This window comes from Coenobita brevimanus, chromosome 6 (assembly GCF_032717465.1).
Source record: "Coenobita brevimanus isolate Jiangsu-jjx chromosome 6, ASM3271746v2, whole genome shotgun sequence".
Classification (NCBI taxonomy): Eukaryota; Metazoa; Arthropoda; class Malacostraca; order Decapoda; family Coenobitidae; genus Coenobita; species Coenobita brevimanus.
In genome coordinates this window covers 55,688,710-55,710,365 of record NC_136959.1, presented here as the reverse complement: position 1 = coordinate 55,710,365, position 21,656 = coordinate 55,688,710, and the positions used below count along the sequence as shown (strand labels likewise).

Below are 21,656 nucleotides of genomic sequence, written 5' to 3'. Positions count from 1 at the left end.
TCTAATTGTGTGTGATGAGTTTACGTGTTGATGTACAAAGTTAGGTATGATAATTGTGTGAGCTTAATTTTTGTGAAATATGCACCTGTATTCATAACAATGTATACTGCTTAGTTGATGTACCGATATTATTAATCAAGGTTACTCCACTCATGTTTACCTTTTGAAGTTATACACAGTTGCTAGCCATAGAGTCTGTGGATGTGGTTGTAATTCCAGTGACATTTCTGGGGGATCTTTATGCTTCCATTACAGTAGATATGCATTATTGTAGGTCATATGTTAATTTTTTATGTTTTAGATAGAACTAACCTTTATTCTGGTTTAAAATTACCTTACATAACATCATAGCTGTGAGTTGGGAGTGGTCAAACACTAAATTCCCCTTTTCCCACAGGCTATGTCATCTTTTACATGAGTATTCACTTAACAAGCAGATTTCCATAAATGTAGCTACTCGTAACATCAGGACCACCCTTGTATTGTTATTTTTCTATGAATGTTTTAAACATGTTCAGTGTGGAGCCAGGATTTCAAAGACTTGAACAATTTGTGAATGATTGTATAGCCCATTTCACTGGGCATAGTGTTGGAGTGCTCATGGTTTGTGTACTTTTTCTTGGTTTCAAGAGCCTGCCTCACCTGCTCTCTTTGGTAGGACTTGGGATTGAGATGATGATGATGATTGTTATCATCTTCCAGGCAGTGTATTGACTGGTATATTGTATAATTTTAGTTTATTATTTTACAACAGGTGTTTGTTATTCTTTGCACAGCTAATGTTATGGTCAGTAATTTGAGACAGATGCAGATATAGATACAGAGCTTACTGAGACTTATAATAACTGTTGACAGGTCCTGGTCGCCCTGCAAGGAACCCTCGCACTTGTACCTGGTGCTCAGAGGTGAAATCGCAGCTGAAGTATGTCTTCCCGACCAGCTCAGGCAAGCGGGAGTTCTGTTCGGAGATGTGCCTCTCCGAGTACAGGAAGGCTCTCATGAAGGTGGGCCATGTGAATATCTCAAAAGTCATTGTATGACTTAAACACTAACTTATATCTGGAAAATCTGTGAGTAAAGAGAGGAAATACCAACCACTGAGTACCATGGAAACCCATGTATAAATACAGGATACCTCTGCAAGTTACCCAAAATACTGTACTGTACCTCTTGCATTTGAAACTTATGCACTTCATGCAATATTAGTATGTTGATAATCACTAGCTACATAACCATCAGTTGGATGTTTACAGTACTTTTCTGATCCTTCAGTGAGAGGTACAGATATACCCCAGTTTAACCATGCAATTGGTTACGGAAAAACCCATTGTATATTGGGGTAGATTTAACATGTAAAGTAATGGGATGTGTTGTTCAGCCTTGGGTTCCCCCCCACCCCAACCAAGTTCAAAACCCTCCCAAATGAGCCCAGAAACAAGTTTAAAGCCAATCTAAATGGCCTAACAGCTGTAAAAGAAGCTGACCTAAGCCCAACACCTGTAAATAACTCACTAAAACCAACAAATAAAATCTGAAAATTGTCAAATATAGGTCTGGAAAAAATCAAGTTTAGTAAACTGCCCCAAAATGACAATGTTCACCCCACTTTTGGCTAAAATACTTTAATCTTAGTCTGAAAACAGTTTATAAATCAACCTAAACACACAATTTTAGTCTAAAGTTATCAAAATCGTTTTTAAAAAATCAAAACCCATCTTTAACCCCTCCCGTCTGGGTGGCATGTATACTTGACGACCAGGGGACATCAGGGTGTCATGTATACATGATCTAGTGTTTTGTGGTATTACTGTTATTGTATTAATATTATGAGTATTGCATCATATTATAATAGCATATTATACCTTAATTTTATAGTATAGGTTTAGCTGACAAATTATGGTTTAAATAATGGTGATTTTAATTTGTACATGGATGGGGTAATAAAAGAGGTACAAGGTAGGGTAGTGGATGTTGGAGTGGCCCTGGTGAGAGAGGATAGTGTTTGGAAACTCCCTGTACTGTTGTTTGCAGATGATACTGTGTTGTTGAGTGAAGATGAAGGGGAGCTGCAAGGCTTGGTGGATGAGTTTGGGAGAGTGTGTAAGAAACGGACTCTAAAAGGGAATGTAGGGAAGAGTAAAGTGATGGTCTTTGGGAGAGGTGAAGTTAGTGAATGTACAGCGAGGTTGGATGGTGAGGAATTGGAAAATGTGAGTACGTTTAAGTACTTGGGTAGTGTGATGAGTTAGGATGGAGGTTTGGAGGGTGAAGTGCTTGAAAGGGTACAGCAGGGAAGAAAGGTTGCTGGTTCTTTGAAAGCAGTGATAAGAAACAGGGAAGTGAGCATGGAAGTGAAAAAGTTACTACATGACAGTATTGTGATACCAACTCTAACGTACGGAAGTGAAGCTTGGACGTTGTTGGAAGGACACAAGTCAAGAGTGAGAGCAGTGGAAATGAGTTATTTAAGAGGAGCCTGTGGAGTCACATGGAGAGACAGGCTGACAAATGAGGATATAAAGGAGCGTTGTGGTGTGGATGTGGATGTGATAGGAAGCGTTATGATGAACACACTGAGGTGGTTTGGCCATGTGGAGAGGATGGAGGGTGAAAGACTGACGAAGAGAGTGTATGTGAGTGAGGTGGAGGGGGGAAGAGGGAGGGGGAGGCCAAGGATGAGGTGGAGGGATGGGGTGGAGAGGTATATGAGAGAGGGGGGTGTGAGTTGGGAGCAGGGCAGTGAAATGGCAGGGGACAGGGCGACTTGAAGGCGATTTTTTTGTGGCCACCCCAAACGGGATTGAGGCGTCTGGCAATAGATAGATAGATAGATAGATAGATAGATTTTTAAGAAAAACACCTGCTGGTGGTTTGGGTGGTGAAAACAACCCCCGGATGTGATGGGTTAAACTGGGGTTTAGCCATCGTTAGGTGGGGTATGGTGGTACAGTACTCCCTATAAGTCGCAGACACCCCAAGTCCTGGACATTTTGGACTCGGTTCTTTGGAAACCAAAAGAAAAAAAAAAAATCCAACATGTTTTCAACCGTACTTTGAACTTGGCACGCGGCACCGAACGGCTGTGTTTTCGCTCATAATCGAATGCCCCCCTGCATCCTCCTCTCCCCAGTTCCCTCTTGACTACCATCGTGACGATGCTCATCGCATTGGCTGCCCCATGTGCTTGTTTTTGTGAATAAACATTGAATAAACTGCTATACCTTGCCACTAGACCACATGGGAAATTACAGTGTTGTGCAGTGTTAAGAAATTATAATTCAGAGTGCAAAGGATTAAGTGCAGAGTACAGACTGGCGTGGCGCAAGTAAGAACAGAATGTGCAGTGTTAAATAGCTATAATTCACAGTGTAAAGGATTAAGTGCAGCACAACACTGGATTACTGTACGTGCTTCAAGAACATTTTCACCACTGTCAGAGCCTTAGAGGAGGCGGGTTAATCTTCGTGACGGTCACGGATATGTTGTAAGTACCCAGTACACTGCTAAATATTTTCCATACTTCTGATTCCATGTTGTGTGGTTCCTTTTCATTAATTTCATGCTTTCTGTCCCATATTTGTGTGAATAGGGTCTTGGGGGAGGCGGTGGCTCAATCGGTAGAGAGGTGGCCTGCAGTCCTAACGGACCCTGGTTCAAATCCCACTGGGGCAGGGAACAGTTTAAGGATTTGAATTTCATAAAAGTCAGACTTTACTGATCTACCAGAAGACCCGCCGACATGTAAAAATACCCCCGGTAATACCAATACACCAGTCCTGTATAAGACCGCCCTAGCATGTATTCAATATGGACGGTGGGTGTTAGCGCCGAAGTGGTGACATGTAGAGGTGTGCGGTACATGGGAGGCTACTGGGCCTTGAAAGCAGGCTGTGAAGCCTATGCCCAGAGTCAAAAAAAAAAAAAAAAAAAAAGAGTGCTGTGAATGTCCAGTAGGGAGTTATTTAGGTGGTTTTCAAAGTTAGATTGGGTTAGGGTCCATAAGTACCTGTCCAGGGGGCATTTTCCCAAGACCCGGACAAACCCAAGTCACGGACATGCTTTTGGTTTTATACGTTCGGATTTGGAGGGATTGCTGTGTTTCTACCCCCATCGTTAAGCCGGGGTATCACATGTAGGGGTATTGTATATCGAGGTATTACTGTAAATATAAGTACTTTAGGTGGTGTCTGTGGGGTCTTTTCAGAAAGTATTTGACCTTAGGCCCTTAAAAAATCAGTAGCTAACCTGTTGAGCTAGGAGACTAATCCCCCTCAAAGTAGGCCCCCGTCTGACTTGACTCACGTAGGCCGGCATTCTTTCCGCTGCCTGAAGCATTATTTCAAAATCAGTTTTCGGTATCTCCTGCAGGTGCTTCGTTGCATTTCTCTTGATCTCTTCTCTTGGATGAACTTTGATCAAGACATTTTAGAGTGTGCATATTGTGATCCAGACTTTCTGGAGATTGTTATCACTGGAGATGAGACTTGGGTGTACAGGTACAACCCAGAAACCAAAGCACAGCCATCCCAGTGGATGTATGCAGGGTTTCCTCAGCCAGTAAAAGGACAACAGGTATGCAGGAAGTTGAAATGCACTCACATGTCAACAGTTTTTTTTCCGACTACCAAGGTGCTGTGTATCACAAATACGCACCAGAAGGTCAGACTGTCAACAAACGTTACTACCTCGACATTCTCCATCGTCTTTTAGACACTGTTCGGCAAAAGAGACCAGACCTTTGGTAAGCAGTAAGTTGGAAGCTGCACCATGACAATGCCCCTGTCCATTCTTCTCTGCTGATTCGAAAATTTTTGGCAAAGCATGACATCCTGTGGGTCTGGCAGGCTCCTTACTCACCAGACATGATTTGTGACTTGGTTTTTCCCCTGTTAGTGCACATTGCTGTTAGTGTGTATGTGCGCACACACTTCTGTTATGCCTTGAGTGGTGACGTCACCGGAAGTGTCCTGTGGTGTGCAGGCGAGGCCCGGTCAGTTGGCGGTGTGAAGCTGGTTAGTGCGGTTGTTTCACATTCTAATACTGGTAGCAGAGCATAGTTCGAACATAATGGCATTGTGCTCAACTAAGTGACCTCCAAAACTTGGAAATTATTTTGCCAATGAGTGTTGGAAGAAGGACATCAACATTTGGTGCGAACTGACGGACTTACCGAAAAAGAAGCAAGCTCTAGCCATTCGCCTTTCATAATCAGGAAGAGCAAGGGTGGCATCTTTAGAAATTGACACTGCTGATTTGAAACAAGATAATGGTGTTCTGACCTTGTTGAACAAACTAGACGGTTTATTTCTCATGGACAAAGGGCGTCAGCAGTTTGCAGCTTTTCATGAATTGTACAACTTCATGAGAGCCGGTGATATGAACATTCATAAGTTCGTGGTGGAATTTGAGCATGTCTGTTTCAAATTTATGAAGCAGGACATGGAACTGCAGAATTCTTTGATGGTTTTTATGCTTCTGGCTTCATGCAAACTTTCAGATAGAGAGCAACAACTAGGGATGTCCGCGATAACTGAGGTAACTTCCGAAAATATGAAATCTGCCCTGAATCATATTTTCGCTGGTGAAATTTGTGGGCAGAACTATGTGTCGGTGTTTCCCAGTGAGATGAGGAGTGAACCAGTCTTTTCAAGTGACGAAGTCGGGGTAAGGAAACGTTTTACGTTAGATGTACTTGAGGAGGAAGGACACTTTCGGGGTGGTGTAGTATGTGAACGAGGTCATGGTGATGGCTGATATTCATCCGTATCTGCTAGAATTTCCCAATGCTTATCCACCGGCAGGAGGTAGAACCCGTTTGGGCCTGACGGAAAGGTATTGAGGTGTTTATTATGTGATTCTCTATTTCATTGGGCACGTGACTGTCCGGATGCATACGAAAATAACGGCAGTCGTGAAGAAGATTCTGAAACAGTGCATCTGTTTTTATTTATGGGCTATGCGGATGATGCCGCTAGTAGAGGTAAATTACAGACGCTAGTAGAAGAATCTAAGGGATGTACCATTCAAGACATGGTGTTTTACATCTGTATGTGGAGTTGAATGGATCAGTTGCTATCTGAGTGAGCTCAGTGATCTAAGGGATGTACCGTTCAAGACATGGTGTTTTACAACTGTATGTGGAGTTGAATGGATCAGTTGCTATCTGAGTGAGCTCAGTGATTATGAACGTGAAGTTATAATGAAAGAAAACTCGTCCTCAGTGTTTACTTTCGCTGATGGCGTCATAGTTTCTTCCATCAAACGTGTTACTCTGCCCTGCTACATTTGGAAATATGCGTGCAACCGTTGTGACTGATGTTGTGAACTGCAATATTCCCATGCTGCTGAGCAAACATTCCATGAAAAGAGCAAATATGTTGATGAACTATGAAAGTGACCAGGTCAAAATTTGTGGGACTGTTATTAATTTGAAGTTCTCATCTTCAGGCCATTACTTGCTTCTAGTTTCTTTATGACCAGGCCGAGAGTTTTGTGAAACGATCACACTGGTATCTCTTGGGGACGATGTAGAAAAAACAGCTTTGAAGCTTCACGGGCAATTTGGACACCCAATGTCGGCGAAACTAATTAAACTTACTACAGATGCTGGAATTAAAAGTTCAGAAGTGGAGCGGGCTATCAAGGCTGTATCTGATGCATGTGCAGTGGTTGTAGATTCAGGAAAACCAAGTTCCTACCCATAGTCAGTTTGCCCATGGCATCTAAGTTTAACCAAGCCATAGCCATGGATCTGAAAGCTTGAGGAAGGCATTATTTCTTAGTCCTTGTTGATCTGGCAACCAAGTATTGCACTGCAATAGTAATTGTGGAAAATGTGTGACCATCATTATCAAGGGAGTATTTTGGAGCTGGATTGATGTGTTTGGCACACCTGGAAAAATTCTGACAGATAATGGTTGTGAATTCAACAATGCTGAAATGCGAGCGGTGGGAAAGGCCTTCAATATCAAGATCATGACGATGCCTGCAGAGAGTCCATGGAGCAATGGAGTATGTGAGCGTCAAAATGCAGTCATTGGTGACATCGTTAGGAAAATAATGGCTGATAGCCAGTGTGACTTGGATGTGGCCTTGGCTTGGGCAGTATCGGCAAGCAATGCTCTCACCAACTATGCAGGTTTTTCTCCCAACCAACTTGTTTTTGGTCAAAACCATGGCCTGCCTAATGTGTATGCAAATGACCATCCAGCCTTGAAACCTACATCACCATCGAAAATTGTGAGGGACAATTTGAACGCTCTTCATATAGCAAGACGAGTTTATAAAGACTGAATTCGGTGAACATTTGGCTAGGGCTCTGCAGCACAACATACGTTCGAGTGACTTAAACGACATCCAAAATGGAGATGAAGTCTTCTACAAAAGAAATGACAGTCATGACTGGCACAGTCCTGCAAATGTAATAGGCAGAGATGGAAAACAGATTCTGGTGAGACACAGCAGTGTCTACGTGCGAGTGCACTTGTGTTGGGGGCAGTGTCAGCAGTGATGAGAAAAACAGTGTAGTCCAGGAGAAGCCTAAAGACGATTCTTCACAAGTGTCGAATGACTATCCACCAGATGACGAGAAAATGGTGCATTTCTGGTTGATCAGCCTCCCACAATTTCTGTTCCAGTTAATCAGCCTCCCAAAGTTTCTGTTGGTCAACGTATAAAGGGAATACATTCAGAAAGTGGAGAGTTGGTGTCTGGAAGGATTGTGAGTCAGGTGAGTAAAATCACTGGAAAATACAAGCACTGCTACAATTTGAAAAGGGACTCTGATGGCAACATTGATTGGGTGGATTTGCAAAATGATTTTAACACATGGGAAGTAGTTGATGATGGTGCAGAAATGCTTGTTCTTTTCAACTCTGAGGATGTATTATGCACCAAGGAAAACGAAATTATAAACTGGCAGAATAATGACGTGTATGAGGAAGTAGATGATGTTGGGCAAGATACCATAACAGTTTGATGGGTTGTGATGGAAAAAATTAAAAACGGAAAGCCGATTGTTAAAGCCCGTTTACGTTTAGTCACCAGAGGATTTGAGATAGACACAGTGGATCTCCGGAAAGACTCTCCAACATGCTCAAAAGAAACTGTGTGTTTGGCACTTTCTTTTGCTTCCACCAACCAATGGGATTGCCACGCTATGGATGTGAAAGCTGCCTTACTGCAAGGTAATGACATCGAGCAAGTTGTTCATTTACGTCCTCCAGCTGAATATGCAAACAGTAAGCTGTGGAGACTAAAGAAAACGGTTTACGGCCTTTGTGATGCTGCTAGGCATTTGTGTCTGCATGTAAAAGATTAATTGTTGAGTCTCAGAGCTAAAGTGTCATCACTGGATTCAGCACTGTTCTCTTGGAGCAGTAGTAGCAAAGTCAAAGGCATTGTATGCATTTATGTCGATGACTTCCTTTGGGCTGGTACACATGAGTTCGGGCAGCAAGTGATAAACTGCTCGAGTCAGATATTCCTCATCGGCAGTTCGGAATCAAAAGCCTTCAAATACGTTGGTCTAAATGTCGTCTCCAACATCGATGGCAGCATAACACTTGACCAATTCCAGTACGCTTCATCTTTGAAACCAGTCACGCTGAGCAGACATCGTGAGCAGTGAAATCTGGAGAGCTGTCCGAGTCTGAGAAAACGGAGTACTGACCTTTAATTGGGAAACTCAGTTGGACTGCCACAAGCACTCAGCTAGGTATTGCCTTTGATCTGTGTGAGTTGAGTGTGACTAGCAACCAAGCTACCATAACAGATTTGCTTAGGCTCAACAGAGTGATCGCAAGGGTGAAGACTGACAACACGACACTTTACTGTACATTCCGAGAATGGGGCTGCTCGACGACTGTTATATAGAGTGCGTTTCAGATGCTTCATTTGCCAGCCTTGTAGGCAATGGATCTCAGGGAGTTTTTGTGATCTTCCTACAAGATGCTAATGAGGCAAGATGTCCCATATTCTGGCAGACTGGAAACATCAGGCAGGTTGGCAAGAGTAGACTGTAGCACCAGTCGAGCAGGGCAGTACTCCCGAGGTGGATGGAAAGCTGATGACAGGGAGTGCTGGAGCTCCTGTTTAATCAGCCTTCAGGACTAGTTCCTGACCATCCCCCTTTGCTGAACTTTTTCAGTGTCTCAGTTACACAGAGAGTAGGCCAGCATGCTCTCCAGTACAAATTTCTCTAACTATCTACACCTAACTACATGCACAGTACACACTACACTTCCCTTTCCAAAATGTAAAAAATTATGGCGTCTCTTCACCAAGCCACGGAGTCCCCAGGGGGGGGGGGGACCATAAATGCCCCCACCATCCGCCCCTCTCCCGGTGACGACTTGAGGTGCCTGGAACCACTGTCTGACTCACTTCTTCATTTCTGCAACATTCGCGGCCATTCCTCTAACTTTCGCTCTGTTGAGCACCACCTCTCCTCCTCTAAACCTCACCTTCTTTTTCTAACTGAGACTCAGCTGTCTGAGGCAACTGACAGCAAACCCTTTTCTGTATCCTCCTACTTTCTCTATAGTCATTTCAAAGCCAAAGGTGGCTGTTGTGTATATATACGCAACGACTTAGCTTGCTTTCATGTTCCTGAACTCGATTCTTCTGAATTCTCTACACTCTGGCTTCGGCTTTCCTGTCATTCTTTGTCTAAATATATCTGTGCTGTTTACTTATCCCCTAGTTCTACTGACTATCAAAAATTCTTCGACTATCTTACTTCTACGATGGAACTCATTCTATCCATTTCTCCTTTCTCAGAAATCTCCATTCTAGGAGATTTCAGTGTTCACCACCACCTTTGGCTCTCCTCTCCTTTCACTGATCCACCTGGTGAACAAGCCTACATCTTTTCTATCCTTAATGACCTAGAGCAGCTTGTACAGCACCCTACCCGTATCCCTGACCGCCTTGGAGAGAGCTCCAACATACTTGACCTCTTCCTCACAACTAATCCTTCTGCTTACTCTGTTAATCTTTTCTCTCTGTTGGGCTCCTCCGATCACAACCTTATCACCTTAACCTGCCCTATCACTCTGGTACGGCCTGTGGACCCTCCAGGGAAATTTTGGAGCCGCGGACTGGGAGGCCCTCAGGCAGTACTTCTTTGATTTTCCCTGGAATGATTATTGCTTCGATGGCCGTGAGCCATCTGAGTGTGCCTTGCACATTACGGAGGTTATTTTCTCGGGCATGGAAGCATACATTCCTTTCTCATATCCTTTGACTAACGCAAGAAAGCCTTGGTTTAATCATGCTTGTTCTAATGCTGTCTGCAACAAGGAGAGGGCCTACAAAAGGTACCGGAGCCAACCCACCCCTGAATCACATCAACTTTACGTTTCTGACTGGAATTGTGCTAAGTCTGTTCTTCGCTCTGCTAAAAATAATTTCATCCATACAAAATGCTCTCAACTCCCCAACTCGAATTCTTCCCGCTCCTTCTGGCACCTTGCCAAAAATCTTTTTAACAACTTTACCTCATCATCCTTCCCTCCTCTTTTCTACTCTGATGGCTCTGTAACTATTTCTTCTACTGATAAAGCAGATCTCTTCGCACAGACTTTCTCCTCCAATTCCACCTTAGACGATTCCGGTGCTGTTCCTCCATCACTTCCCCCCCTCTGACTTCCTCATGGCTGACATTAAAATTTCTTCAGCTGATGTATTTTCTGCCTTCACTGGCCGCAGTACTAACAAGGCATATAGGCCTGATGGGGTCCCTCCTGTTGTTCTCAAGAACTGTGCTTCTGTGCTTACACCCTGCCTAGGCAAACTCTTTCGCCTTTGTCTGTCAACTTGTACCTTTCCTTCTTGCTGGAAGTTTGCTCTCATTCAGCCAGTCCCAAAGAAGGGTGACCACTCCCAACCCTCCAACTATCGTCCAATTGCTTTAGTGTCCTGTATTTCAAAAGTTTTCGAGTCAATTCTCAAAAGAAAAATTTTAAGGCATCTTTCCTATCACAACCTTCTTTCCGATCGTCAGTACGGGTTCCGTCAGGGACGCTCCACTGGCGATCTTCTCACCAGCCTTTCAGACTCCTGGTCATCCTCCTTTCGGGACTTTGGCGAAAGCTTTGCCATTGCACTTGACATCTCCAAGGCTTTCGATCGAGTCTGGCATAAATCTTTAATTTCCAAACTGCCCTCTTACGGTTTCTATCCTTCTATCTGTCCCTTCATCGCTAGCTTCCTTTCTGGTCATTCTATAGCCACTGTTGTAGAAGGCCATCGTTCTTCTCCTAGTTCTATCAACAGTGGTGTTCCTCAGGGCTCTGTCCTATCACCAACTCTCTTCCTATTATTCATCAATGATCTAAGCTGTACATCTAACCCTATCCACTCATACGCTGATGACTCCACCCTTCACCTTTCCATTCGGTTCCCGCAACGCCCATCTCAACAGTTACTTCAACAAACAAGGGATGAGGCAATGGCACACCTAATGTCTGACTTGGCTCGTATCTCTGACTGGGGTAAAAATAATATGGTTGTTTTTAATGCATCTAAGACTCGGTTCTTACACCTATCAACCCGACAAAATCTTCCACAGGTACACCCACTAATGTTTAATAATATTCAGCTTACTCCTGCATCATCCTTGAACATGCTTGGGGTTTCATTTACTCGGGACTTATCTTGGAAAGATCATATTACATCTCTTGTAAAATCTGCTTCCAAGAGATTGGGTGTGCTAAGCAGACTCCGCTCTTTCTTTACCCCTGCACAATTGTTGACTCTATACAGGGGTTTTATCCGCCCCTGTGTGGAGTACAACTCTCATGTGTGGGGAGGCTCCCCACATACAGCTGTTCTCAATAGGGTGGAGTCAAAGGCTTTTCGTCTCATTAACTCTCCTCCTCTTACTGACTCCCTTCAACCTCTGTCTCTTCGCCGCACTGTTGCATCTTTATCTCTTTTCTATCGCTACTTTAATGGTCACTGCTCCTCTGAACTGTCTGCTTGCATTCCTTCACCTCTACGACGGGCGCGTAGCACCCGTGTGGCGCAAACTCTCATCCCTTTTCTGTCCAACTCTCTAATGCAAGAGTTATCTGTTACTCCCAGTCTTTCATTTATGCAACAGGTCAGCTCTGGAACTGTCTCCCTCTGTCTGTATTTCCTGCTGCCTGTGATCTCCAGTCTTTCAAACGCAATGTGTCCAGGCATCTCAAAATGATCGGATCTTGAATTTGGCTCTCTGTTGTATTTTGTTTTTCTCTTGGAGGGAACTGTTACTGCGGGCTTATGGCCTTTGGTTCCTTCTTCCTCGCATTTAATTAAAAAAAAAAAACATATCTGCTGAAGCATACAGCCAATTCAATTCATATTCCTCTAGTTCAGTGTTTCTTAACCTGTTCCGACCTCAGCATCCCCCTTGTAATAAGGTCTCAGTCCAGCATCCCTCTATATCTGGTTACTGGGACTGCAGTTGCTACACTACTGCAGGGTTAAAGTGAAGTACTGCCTGACAGTTTATTTTAGTCTTAAAAAAAAAAAAAAAAAAAAAAAAAAAAAAAAAAAGAAGCAAATCCAGTAAGAAAAAATATAATGCAGAATTTTCCAGCACCCCCTAAAATTGATTTCAGCACCCCCTGGGGGTGCTAGCACCTCAGGTTAAGAAACGCTGCTCTAGTTTGTTTCCTGTATATTTCTGACTATTTTGTGGGTGGTAAATTACCTTCTCTTGCTGAAAAATTTTCTCCCTTATCATCATATTCTTTAAGCCGTAACTACGATTGTTTCTGGCATAACGGAAGAAACATACATAAAGGTGGATTCTGTTTCCCAATTTCCCAGCTGGAGCCCAGGTTAAGGTAGGTTAGGTTTAAGTTAAATTATTAGGTAGTTATGCTAGGTTAGGTTAGGTTATCAGTCGCCTCACCAAACTCCACCCCACCACCCTTGTGATAAAGTTGTGAGCAGGAGGTGTGGGTGAGAGGTAGACTCATGCTTGTTTACCCGTGGCTCGCTCCCTAGCAACTGGATGCTTGCTGTTTAAACTGTAGCTGTCGTTCAGATAATTTTATGTATTACTGCAACACTGAACCATTCAGTCACTGCCTGGATATACCAAAACCTGGATAATCGAGCTTTTACTGTACTGACGTGACAGATCAAACATTTGTGCAGAGCCAGATATTTGTGTTTATCCGTATATTTTGACTTCGGACGCAGAATGGAATCTGGATGGCCCTGACTTCCGTAATGTTTGTTTAGAAAAGTGCTGTACCCTTACATGTGATTAATTTTGGAACTAAATATCATACGCACCCTTTGACATTACTGTGTCCACAGTAAATATGTTCATCCTCTCGATATACATTCCCTCTATGCAGTCACCATCATGTCAACTATTTTATGGCATCGCTATATGAAAAGGCCATTTAAAATAATTGTGCATAAAAGGTAAATAAATCTGATGTCTGTGCATTTGGATGGATATAATAACTTCTATCATAATCTGTTGCTTGGACTCCATGCCAGTATAGGTTTGAATGGCAGCCCAACAACCCCAACGTCCTCTCATCACCTCAGAGTGATAGTTTCCTCTGACAAAAGCAGCTAGTTATCAGTTGGTGGACAAGGCAATAGTGTTTTGTGATGGAAACTTTAGGCTCTGCACTAATGTTTGATCTGTCACGTCAGTATATGTACCTCACAAGCCAGCCCTTGATATCACCACCGATCTAAAGCATGTTATCTGATGCTGCTATACAAGGTGTTACGCAGGATTATCTACTGAATATTAACTCCTTCATATCATGCCCTGAATGAAAGAAAATAGACAAATTATGTGACCACCACTCTTCATTTCATTCTCCCTCCCCTCCCTCACTCCAACCCTGCACCATCGCTTGTCCCCTCACCCACCATCCTCTCTCTTTCTGGCCCCTCTTACTCCACTGTGACTTGCTGTGCATAAAGGAGCCAGCCTGAGGCAGGGGGTACTGGAGGATAGGTGATTATTTATGACCACGACTGTACATGTAGGTAGGGTATTTGTGAATTTTTGTTGTTTATGTGTTGTTTTCTTAGTGTCTAGCATTACATTGGATATTCCCATTCGTGTTTTAATGTCTGAATACAGCTGAAAGACCAGAGAACAGTACCCAAATTAGGAGGGGTACTATACATATAAGTTGGGTATAGGTAGGTTATGGTTACAGTAGAGGATACTGCTCCATATCCGGATGTCGCCTGTATCCGGATATGCCTTTGGCTCTATTATGTCGGATAACTGAGGGATTACTGTGCAGTACACTAATATATGGGTTTTTACTGATTGCAGTTCACTTTCGTTTTGTGCTCCTGTGCTAGTTAAATTGATGTATATACTATTGTACATTGGGTGATAACCATATAACCAGATGATGCCTGGTGGTTTAGTGGGTTAAGGCACTCCAACCAGAAAAAGCCTGTGAGGGTTTGTATCTGATCGATGGTTGGAGTTTATTATTCACATAATGCCACTTAATGGCAAATGAGGCTGCTCACCTTTGCTTTAAGAGGGACTGAGTAGCTTAATCCTGGGCTCCTGTGTTCCTGATGTGCCAAAATGGTTTGGATGATGGGTGGTGGTTTTATTTATAGTAGCAGTGTTCAGTTAAGTGACAGTGTTCTCAGATCATTTCATACATTCCCACCTGCTCTTGGAACTCCTGATAGATATCTTAATTTTTCCACCGACATTCGTGTGACTTCCTGTTCTTTGATAACTGAATGCTTGTTACAGGAAATGCATGTGATGAAGTAGTGAAGCGACACAAATCCTGGCTTATTAACCCTGTTGTTTGCTTATTCAAACTGTGCTTTTTTTTTTTTTTTATTTATTTTTATTTATTTTTATTTTTTTTTATGTGACCGACTCTGGGCATAGGCTTCACAGCCTGCTTTCAAGGCCCAGTAGTCCTCCTACGTATCATACACCTCTACATGTCACCACTTCGGCGCTAACACCCACCATCCATACTGAATAAATGCCAGGGCTGTCTCATACAGGACTGGTGTATTGGTATTAGCGGGGGTATTTTTACGACATGTCGGCGGGTCTCCTGGTAGATTAGTTCATTCATTCATTCATTCATTGCCAGACGCCATGTATCCCAGACGGGGTGGCCAAGGGCTTAGAGTTAATTGTTTTACAGGGAGGGGCACTAATCCTCCACCAACCCCACTTGACGTAGGGATGCCAACAGCATCTGGTGTTCCCAGGCGGTCACCCATCTAAGTACTAACCAGACCCAACGTTGCTTTAAAGTCTGATATTTATGAAATTCAAATCCTTAAACTGTTCCCTGCCCCAGTGGGATTTGAACCCGGGTCCTTTAGGACTGCAGGCCAACTCTCTTATATGTACAAAATATTGATTACCATATGCCACTTCTTACTTGATGACACATTGTAGAGTAATATCAGTGCCATTTTAGCATCTGGTTAATTGTTTTGTCTGATCAGTTAAGGTTGAATAAGTTACCATCTAAAATAACTGCATACTGCTCTCTACCGTATCATCATCCTTCAGCACACAACATCCTACACTCCAAACTTTATCTCAACCTCTCTGTTTATTTAAATTCTCTGGCATCCTTCACTGTCACAGTATTTCTTGTTATCATTCTTATATGATTCATCTCTCTTCTCCACTCATCACCCACCCTTTTCTAAGCATCTTTTATGATCCATTTCACACTGTTTCAAGCTCCTTTATTCCAGCTTGCTTTCTCTCTCATTCTTCAAGGTAGGCTTCTTTTTTTTTTTTTTTTTTTTTTTTTTTTTTAATGCGAGGAAGAAGGAACCAAAGGCCATGAGGCTGGAGATGTAGCAGGCTTTGAGTGTACTGTGTGATTGGGTGAAATAGAAGAGAGGGCAGGGCTTGTCAGGACACACTTGCCAGATGAATCTTTGGAGTGAGTAGAGGAATTTTGCTATCTAGGTGTTAGGGGAGAGCTTAGGAGTGGATGGAAGTAGACTGTTATCTTCCTTACTTGATACAGAGGGGACTTACCCTTTCAGTAAGAGAAAATTTTATGCCACATTTGTGAGAAGTATAATACTTGTGTTATTAAAACTTGGGCAGTGAAGGAGGAAGATGTGCATCGGTTTGAGTGTACAGAGATGAGGATGGGATGCCCATGGGAACTTTGTATGAAGGTGATACATTTCTGATGGCAGAGAGTATGGAAGAAGTAGTTCACAGCTCCTAAAGTGGTGAGAAATAATAGGCTCAAAAGGTTCCCAGTTAAACATCAGGAAGAGAAGAGCTGTGATCTGTGGTTGTGACATTAGGAATTGGGTAAGGAGGTGGAGAAGTTTGCAGGTACTGAGCCATCATTGGAGGGGTAGATTGAGGAAGACATGGAAATGAGGTATTTTATGCTGACCTCAGATCTAGAGGTATTACTAGAGAACTGGCACAGAACAGAGCTTGGTGAAGGAGCACTGTTAAGTGAACCCATTGATCCACGCTGCATGGCAAACACATAAAACTTAAAATAATTATGAAAATGATTATTGTTCCTCACCACCTACAATCATACCAGCCTATCCTGCCTACTCATCTTTGCCCACACTACCTAGTCCTGAAAGACCTGAATTGGCATTCCTCCACGTGCACATCATGAATCCATTTGATGGACCTAAAAGGACATTAAAGACAAGATAAAGTATCCTTAACGGTATCAAAAGTTTCACTATCAAGACAACTGTGTATACTCACGCAACATAGGGAAAAATTATTGGTGAAGCATGTGAAAAGTGTTCACTTCTGGACATCTCAGTACATTTACACATAAACACTGCTGATGAACCATATATGTGAGAAGGAGTATGTGTACTTTGTAATTTTTAGAGCATAAGATGCTTGTAGAAAGAGAGAGGAACTGTGTGAATTTGTAATATTCTGATCAAGTGTGCATAGAGCAGTTATTAGTGTACAGTGCTTGTATAGAGAGAATATGAAAGGAACATAGAGTATGTGTGAATGTGTAGTAATACCATATGCGGTACTTGTATGTAAGGGTGAGGGATCAGCAGGAGTAATGGAGTAAAAAAGATGGACTTTGGTCAAGAGACTAAAACTATAAAAAACTCTTAACTCTCTAACATCACTGCATACTGTATGCTAAATCACCATTCTTGGTACTATACTAAATTTGTTGTAATATTAAGGCCCAAAAGCATCCATTAATTGACTTCCAGTGAAGATTTTGACTGCATATTAATTTTATAATTTTGAATCAACAGCAGGGAGCATGTGCCAACTGCGAGAATGTAATTCGCTCCACCCCAGTCAAGTGTGATGTCACAGTGGGTGGACGGCGGAGAGAGGTATGCAGTAATGAGTGCCTTAAAGCTTGGGCCAAGAAGGAAAAGGAGAGGGAACAACAGCAACAACAGCAACAGGCAGAGGCTGAGGAGGAGGCTGGGTTGGCATCTTCATCTTCAGTTGCCACTACCCCGCCTTCCAGCATGTCACCAGTCTCAGGGAACGGAGTCTCCCCAATGGATAAGGGTCTACATGGTCATCCCCTGGGAGGCACAGAAGCCCCCACCGGTAGGAAAGGTAGATTCGACCCCATTTGCTTGTGTGACAGAGAGAGAAAGAGAGAGAGAGAGGATATTTGTTGACAAGGATCAGCTGGTTTTAATGGTAAGGACTAAGGTTTTTCTATTGTTTTATTGTGTGTGTGTGTGTGTTGGAAATTGCAAGGCCTTGAATGAATCACTGTAGTTGTTTTTTTTTAAGACAAGTTCTACCAAGTCATGACCCACAGTATCCAGCAGCAAATTTGACCATGGCAGAGGTCAGACCTGCTCTTAGAGCAAAGAGTGTTGCCAATCTTTGGGGAAGGACATCTAACCACATTTAGAAATTAAATCTTTGGACATACAGCATCTAAACTGTTGCAATTAATTTGATTATTCTTTGTGAAGAACTGAGCAACAGTAAATTTAGATATCATAGGATCTAATGAGGTAAAAAAACTGATGGTCATATGCTGTGCTACAGAGGCTAACTTGAAAAGGAGGAAGGTGGTGTGGGATTTGGTGAATTCGTAAAGACAAAGTCAAGGATATGAGTTGTTAATCTTTTTTTTTTTTTCTCTCTCCACACCATACAGGCTGTAATTATGGACCAGTTGTGATTGAGGTGCCAGATAAATCCTCTTAAGCTGAATGTGAGCCCAGATCTTGGGAGTCAACATGATCAGGTCATCCTGAGGTCTTAGTGACCAAAAAATGGTTAAGACCATAAAGCAGCCTTTTCTGTTTGCAGGGGTCTCAACAAAACATTGGGATATTGGAAATGGAATTTGTTATCCTCCTCCTCCTCATCATCATCATCCAGACCCCCTTTCCTTCCGTAGGGCAGGATGAGGAGTAACAACGTCCAGAGAGCCCAAGTTTGCCCAGTCCAATGGGCCACACGTCTGTTCACTCATCATTCAAGCCCTCGGAATCGTGGCTGTATCTGATACACCAGAAACTTTCACCACATTCTGTAGCTTCACATAAACGTGTCTGATAGAGTCAGTCCAAACACTGTCACGTTAAAAAGGGGTGCCAAATCCCTGATCATGGACTTTGTCTCACAACATTCATCCAGCCAGCTCGATCTCTCAGTCCCCTAGCCTCAGCAACTTCATACCTCTCTTCCTCACACACTTATCCACTATATCCCTCCATCTTCTCCTTGGCCTGCCACTGCTCTTCCCTCCTTCAGATTTGCTCAGATATACCTTTTTCATCCCTCTATTGTTATCCATTCTCTCCACATGACCATACCACCTTAGTATACTTTCTTCGATTCTGGTGTCCACAGACTTCCTCACTCTGCATCTTTCACGAATCACATTATTTCGTATCCTCTCCACTCTCTGTACCCCACATACATTCCTTAGCAATCCATCTCCACTGCTCTCACTCTTGACTTTTCATTTTCATGCCACACTGTAGTGTCACATCAATATGTTAAAATTGGCACTAACACTTCTCCATGTAAGCCTTGTGCAGGTGCAACATTCAAGCCTCTGTTTCTTATCAGGGCCATCGTAGCACCAGCTACCTTCCTTCTTTGTGTCACTCTACTTTCCACTTCATTTGCACATTTTCCTTTCTTTTCTATCACTGTACCCAGGTATTTGAACTCTCACTAATTCCAGTCTCTCTCCATTCACTGTAACATCACACTGGGAGTCACCTTCTCTCTCAGTAACCATCACTTTACCCTTTTCTACATTTACTCTCAAGGCAGGACGCTCACAGACATCAGCAAAACTCTGCACTATACCAAGGTCTTGTCTGGTATTTGCAAGCAGCATTGAAACATCAGCATACAACAATTTGAAATATTCCATCCATCACCATTCATTACTCTAGTTTTTACTTCTCTCATCACCCCATCCATATATCTATTGAACATCCATGGGGACATTACAGAATCTTGTCGCACACCCATTGATTTTGAGCCATTCACATAGATGCCAATTTACCCACACACATTCCTCACTCCTATCATTAAAACTCTTGACAGCACCTAGCAGCGTACCATCGACACCGTGCATGTGCAGAACCTTCCACAATTCTTCTTTGTCTGCTTTGTTGTATGCTTTTTCCAGATCCATAAATGCCATATGCTTCTTATAGTCCTTCACACAAGCCTTGGCCATTATATAGTCCTCACAAGCCTTGTCCACTGTACAGTCCTTCTCATAAGCCTTGTCCATTATCTGTCTGACTGCAAATATTTGATTCACACACCCTCTGCCACTCCTAAAGCCACCCTGTTCATCACTCACTGAGATTTCTGATATCTGTCTTACATTCTTTATAATAATTCTTCAATATACCTACCCTACATCACTCAGTAAACTTATGCTACAATAATTCTTGCACTCACTTCGCTCATCTTTATTTTTGTACAGGAGTACAATCACAGGCTTTTATCCACTCTGCTGGCACAGTTTGCTCATCCATGCCTTCGTACATATCTCCAACAAGCACTTCATTCCGCTTTCTCCACTACACTTAATAATCTCTGCATACACCTCATCAGCCCCAGCTGCTTCACAGCGTTCTTCACCTGTGTGAGTGTCACATTTCCTGGCACTGCATTCCTTCTTGGCACACCTTCAAAACCAGTCATGTTTACAACTGCTCTGTTGTCTCTATCCCCATTCATCAGGCTTTCAAAATATTCTTTCCATCTGGTCCTTACCTCATCTCCATGGGTGAATAATCTCCCACTTACATCCTTCTTACTGTCACATTTCTTTCTGCTGTCACTTCTACATTTCTGCACCTCTTTTCAGAATAACTTCCTATTATTGGAGTAGTTTACATTCATTTTTCTTCCTAGATCATTGTTTACCTCCTTCTTTTTCGTCTTCATTAGTCTCTTTACATGCTTCTTCCTCTCAGTGTATTCAGTTCTTATTTCAGTTGAACCCCTCTTCTGTAACCACTCTAGCCACTTCTTCCTCTATTCCTCCACTGCTCTATTAATCTCTGCATCCTACCATTCTGTACCTTTCTTCTCTGCTGTTACTCTTGCCACACCACACACTGCTTTAGCATTCCTAACTAAGCAGTCCCTGTATGCATTCTGCAGGCTATCCAGAGCCATTTCATTCCAATTCACTGATTCCAACTCCTTCCCTACTTTGGTCCTGTATCCACCTGCCATTTCTTTGATCCTCAGCTTCTCGGCTTTCAGTCTCTCTCCCTGACTGCTCTTCTCTCTCCTGGTCCACTTTACTCCTGTCAGCTTGATATTGCATACCAGTCATATGATGTGACAGACCTCCACATTGTCCTCTCACGGCCCTTGAATCAGCAACATTTCGCAGCATCGACCTGTCTGCGAGCACGTAATCAATCAGGCTACTTTCAATACGATCCCCATTCCCTCTAGCGTATACCATACATATTTATGTGCATCTTTGTGTTTGAAATACGAGCTACAAATGGACAGCCTCCTTTCCTGACACATAGCCCTCTGTTGCTTCCTAATATCATTTTCTCCTGGCACTCCATTACAACCCATTATTTAATCCTCAGGACCATTGCCTAATCTTCCATTCATATCGCCCGTTACGATCACTTTATAGCTCATGGGCATTTCTTCCAGTGCTTCATCCAGCCCATCCCAAAACCTGTCTTTCTCTCACTCCTGTCATCACACGGTGCATACACTACAATTACTGCCACTTTCACCTTCTCAAACTTGAACTTGACATATATACATCTCGAGCTGACACATATGTAATCTCTCATTCATCAACAAAGCAAGTCCTTCCTTGCATCTTCCTTGCCCATTCATGCCTGATCTTACACATTTCACACCTCCCACTCCTCCATTTCGCACTCTTTCATCTTTGTTTCACACAGTGCCATCATGGCATATCTCGCACTCTTGAACACAGTTACCATTCCCATCCTCTTGCTCTCCTCATTTGCACGTCTCACATTCCAAATGACCGTGCAAATCTGCCCATTAGGGTGGGGCCCTGGGCAGGTATTGGGCTCTTAGAGGCTTTCCGAAACGTCTGCCACGATTAAATGATTTTGGATAGGGGAATCTGGGGGACACTTAACCCAGCCAAAATGCAATAATATATGCTTGGATCCACTCA

The 21,656-nt window shown here is 42.9% G+C and overlaps 1 protein-coding gene across 4 annotated transcripts in view; it reads left to right on the top strand.

Annotated features, from left to right (window-relative positions):
- Scm (Polycomb protein Scm) overlaps window positions 1-21,656 on the top strand; it is a 142,989-nt gene that overhangs the window by 35,873 nt on the left and 85,460 nt on the right. For 3 of the 4 annotated variants that reach the window (XM_080272345.1, XM_080272360.1, XM_080272352.1), the window contains exons 3-4: window positions 856-1,004; window positions 17,266-17,584. In XM_080272345.1, the coding sequence (XP_080128471.1) occupies window positions 856-1,004; window positions 17,266-17,584 (468 nt within the window). The remainder of the gene's footprint in view (window positions 1-855; window positions 1,005-17,265; window positions 17,585-21,656) is intronic. The other variant, XM_080272369.1, reaches the window with a different exon arrangement.